The 4,357-nt window shown below is 33.5% G+C and overlaps 1 protein-coding gene across 1 annotated transcript; it reads left to right on the top strand.

Annotated features, from left to right (window-relative positions):
- Positions 1–2,666: 2,666 nt before the first annotated feature.
- LOC121972686 (receptor-like protein EIX1) lies at positions 2,667–3,941 on the top strand. Its single transcript, XM_042524334.1, has one exon. It carries the CDS (start codon positions 2,667–2,669, stop codon positions 3,939–3,941), a length of 1,275 nt encoding a protein of 424 aa, XP_042380268.1.
- The last annotated feature ends 416 nt before the right edge of the window (positions 3,942–4,357 follow it).

Below are 4,357 nucleotides of genomic sequence, written 5' to 3'. Positions count from 1 at the left end.
TCTTTCGTTTCTTGCTTAAACCTTGAGATCTAGATGTTAGGTGAACACTTTTAGGTGTCTCAAGCCTCAATCTCTCCCTTATGTTTCTTTTTCTAATATAACGCATGGTTACCAACTTCGTAAGAAGTGTGGTAGTGTAGACCTTTTCATTTGAGGTGAATCGGTCTGCCAATTGGTTTAGAAAACTCCTAGCATCTTCTCCCTCGGTTATTGAGTCCTTTATTGGTGCCGGTATGGGAAACTTCATGATACTCAAACACATGCGATTTGATTTCTCCCACAGCTGAAATTCAGCCCTCTGCTCTATAGTGCTAGCACTGGTCAGAGGTGCGGGATGATCATTCCTTAATGCATAGTCTAAGTTCATGCACCCTAAGACTACGGTCACGTATTCTTTCTATTCAGCAAAATTCGAACCAGTTAGTGTTAGGATGCTATTAATGTTGGCAATTATAAATTGCATTGAAATTAAAGAGAGAAATTTATTTAAGCTCACGATTTAACTAAAGCCAAGAACATATAAGTAATATGAAATTATGCAAATAAAATAAAATTTTAAATGCATATAAATGAGCTCTTTATGAGATACCAAGTACAACATAATGTGTCTTCCTTTGGACCGACACATTATTTGTTAGTGATACTCTCTAATATAACTCAAACTTTAATTGGCCACACAATATGCCTTCCTTTGGGCCGACTCATTGTGCGCATAATATGATACTTTATATGAGTTATATTTTTGTTCATAGCTCACAACAACCTTAATCGGTCACATAATATGTTTTCCTTTGGGCCTACGTATTTTGTGCATGACTAGAACAAAATAATATTTTGTTCTATAGTTGTAAGCTACCTTATGCATATATCTGACATAAAAGTAATCTTTCTTTGGGTCGATTATTTTTAGCATAGATATACGTCTACCAACACAAAATGACTAAACCTACCTAAGGTGTCTTCCTTTGGGCCGACACATTAGTTCAATTTAGTAGCACGTTGTGTGGATAGACTCAAGAAAATTTTAGGAACTTAATTTGAACAGAAATTACTTAATCAACCTTAACAACTCCAAATTAGACCTATCAATCGATTGTTACTATATGACAGTCGATTGATTTTATCCAATCGATTATCATAATCGATTTAAAAATTTACTATATGCGACTACTTGAGCATATTATATATATATATATATATATATATATATATATATATATATATATATATATATATATATATATATAAAGAGAGAGAGAATTATTTAATACTATTTAATTTGTTAATCATTACATTAAATATTTACACACGGCTACATGCAAACGATTCACTGTAAATATTAATCAATTAAAATAAACCTTAATCTATTAAGATTGATGATGAATCAATTAATTTAATTATTTGTGTATAATTAAAAAAAAAACTTTTTTTCACTGTTTCACGTTGAAACAGTCTATTATAAATTTTTTTTAATGCATTCACATGAAATAATATTGTAGGCATGAAACACTAATTTACTGTTTCACGGAACAGTTTGTTTTTTAATACCGTTTTAATTAAGTTTTTTTTTCTTTCATGAAACACTAAATTTAAGGTTTCACGAAGAAATATTTTAAAAAAACTTAATTAATTAAAATAATTTTAATCAATTAAAATCAAACTTAATTGATTATAATTGACGTAGTCGCGAGTTTAAGACTATTAATTGAGTAAATTTCAATTATTTCTGTTTAAAATTTTAGACTCGGCAATCGATTGCTCAACCAAATCAATCGATTGAACGATCACAATTTTACCTAAAATTAGGTTACAGAGTGACGATTTTCGTCGCTCTTCGTATTCTTCATAGAAACATGAAAAACTTGAAAAACAAGTCTATTTTAGTTTTTTTTTTCTTATATGGTTTTCGATGATTAAAAATTTGTATTAACTAGGAAAGACTCAATCTAGTATACAAACAACAAATCGACGAAAAATCTAAACTTTATTGCCAATGAAAACAACGAAACAGAAACTCGGCTCTGATACCAATTGATGGTTCTTGTAAAACCTAAGCTGCATGAATTCTAGACAATCAAAATAAGAATTCGAATAGGAAAATAAGAACATATGAGCATGGATGTTCGTTTCATCGAGAACATGACATAAGGAAGTAAATAATATATAAACATAATCATAATGACAAAGAACCTGATTGAACAGTCATATCTTTGCCCTTTAGCGTCGCCAAGAAGATCTTGTGGAGGAAGAAATAGTGGAAGGAAAAGGTAGGTCTTCCGGAGGAGTTAGGGTTGACGATGCCGAATTCTTTTTGTCAATGGGAACGAAGAGACGTCTCAAGATTACCCTAATCCTCTGAGGACCAACCCTATATATAGTGAACATCTATTATCAGCCTATTGAAAATAATAGATGTGAGACTATAAGTCTATATATACTGAACATCTATTATCAACAAATAGATGATATGCGGGACTATAGATTTTACATATATGAGATCCACATTTAATTACTCGAAACTCACTAGACATAAATTAGATCATTTTAAAGGGTTCGGATTGTATTCACGTAAGCCCACCTAATGAGGATAATTATATCCAACAGGTATGATTTTTTTTCTTCAACTTATGATTCAATCTAGCTACTCTTCCATAATCACTAGCTCTATGGCTATTAGTTGTGGTTGCAAGGGCAGCTATAATTCCTCTAAGCATGCTACTCTCTTCCTAGTCATCTTATTATTTAGCGGTAGAGCATGCTGTGATGATCATCCAGATGCATCTAAGAGGATCAGTTGCTTGGAGAGTGAAAGGAGTTCTCTACTTGCCATCAAGTCTGATTTGTATAACTCTGATCACTGGCTTTCTTCTTGGAGCGGTTATGATTGTTGCAACTGGAGTGGAGTCGCCTGTGACAACACCACTAGCCATGTCATTATGCTTGATGTCCACTACCCATTTGATCCATATGTTTCATATCCTGACAAAAGTAAGGTAAATCCTTCTTTGTTTAACTTGAAGCACTTAAAATACCTGAATTTAAGCAACAACAACTTCGACTCAACCCGCATGCCTAGTATGATTTCCTCGCTTGTCCATTTGGAACATCTTGGCCTTTCCAATGCCAACTTTAATGGATTAATTCCACAACAACTAGGCAGCCTTTCTAACCTACACTACCTTGACCTTGGTTGTTGTGATAATTGGTATTCTTCACTATGGTCAAATGACCTGAGTTGGCTTTCCCACTTAACTTCTCTAGAATATCTAGACATGAGTTGTGTCAATCTCTCTTTAGCCAATAATTGGGTTCACCAAATTAATTATAATAGCCTAGAACATCTTGCTTTATCAAATTGTGGGCTACAAGATGCAACAGGAGGAGCTGGCACAAATAATTTATCAAGTAATCAAATAGAAGGAAATATTTCAGTGAATGCCACTGGAAAGTTGAAGCATTTGGAATTAGCTGATAATTCTTTAACAAAAGTTCCACTAAATATGGGAAGTCTTTTTCATCTTGAATGTCTAGATTTATCTTGGAATTATATAACTGATGTGATACTTTTGAGCATGGTTAACCATAGTTGCTTGGAGCATTTAGATTTGCAAGGTAATCATATCATCGGAGAGATACTTCTGAGCTTGGGCAATTTTATCCACTTAAAGTATTTAGATTTGTCTGGTAATGATATCACTGGAGAGATACCTCTGAGCATGGACAACCTGACTAGCTTGACACATTTGTATGTGTCATCTAATGAGTTTTATGGATGTATACCAGATGTTTTGGGTAATCTCGTCAATTTGGAGGAATTAGACATATCCGATAATAATATTTCTTGTCAAATACCTAGAAGCATTGGTAGACTTCACAACTTAAGGAATTTTGATGCATTTGGGAATAACTTGATGGGGGCAGATACCATTGAGTTTGGGTGATCTATGCAACTTGGAGACTATCGATTTGTCGTTGAATAATATTGGTGGAGAACTAACAAATCTACTTGATGGTTTGTCTAAATGTCCACAAGGGTCCAAATTACAGGCCTTACACCTTCAAAACAATAAGTTGAGTGGGTCAATCCCTTCCAATCTGGGACAATTAGCTCAACTGCAACACTTGGATGTCTCATCAAATTCATCACAGGGCAACATGACAGAAGCTCTCTTTTCCCAGCTCACCAACTTAACGGTTTTGGATATATCTTATAACTTCTTGAATTTGATTTTATCAGATGCTTGGCTTCCTCCTTTTCATGCTGAGGAGATCCATATGAGCTATTATCATTTGGGAATAAGATTTCCTTCCTGGATTCAAACACAGACAACTTTGAGATATTTATATTTATCTACAA

The sequence above is a fragment of the Zingiber officinale genome, chromosome 4A (assembly GCF_018446385.1).
Source record: "Zingiber officinale cultivar Zhangliang chromosome 4A, Zo_v1.1, whole genome shotgun sequence".
In the NCBI taxonomy this organism is placed as follows: Eukaryota; Viridiplantae; Streptophyta; class Magnoliopsida; order Zingiberales; family Zingiberaceae; genus Zingiber; species Zingiber officinale.
Note: the sequence above shows the minus strand (reverse complement) of the source record. Positions and strands in the feature narration are given on the sequence as shown.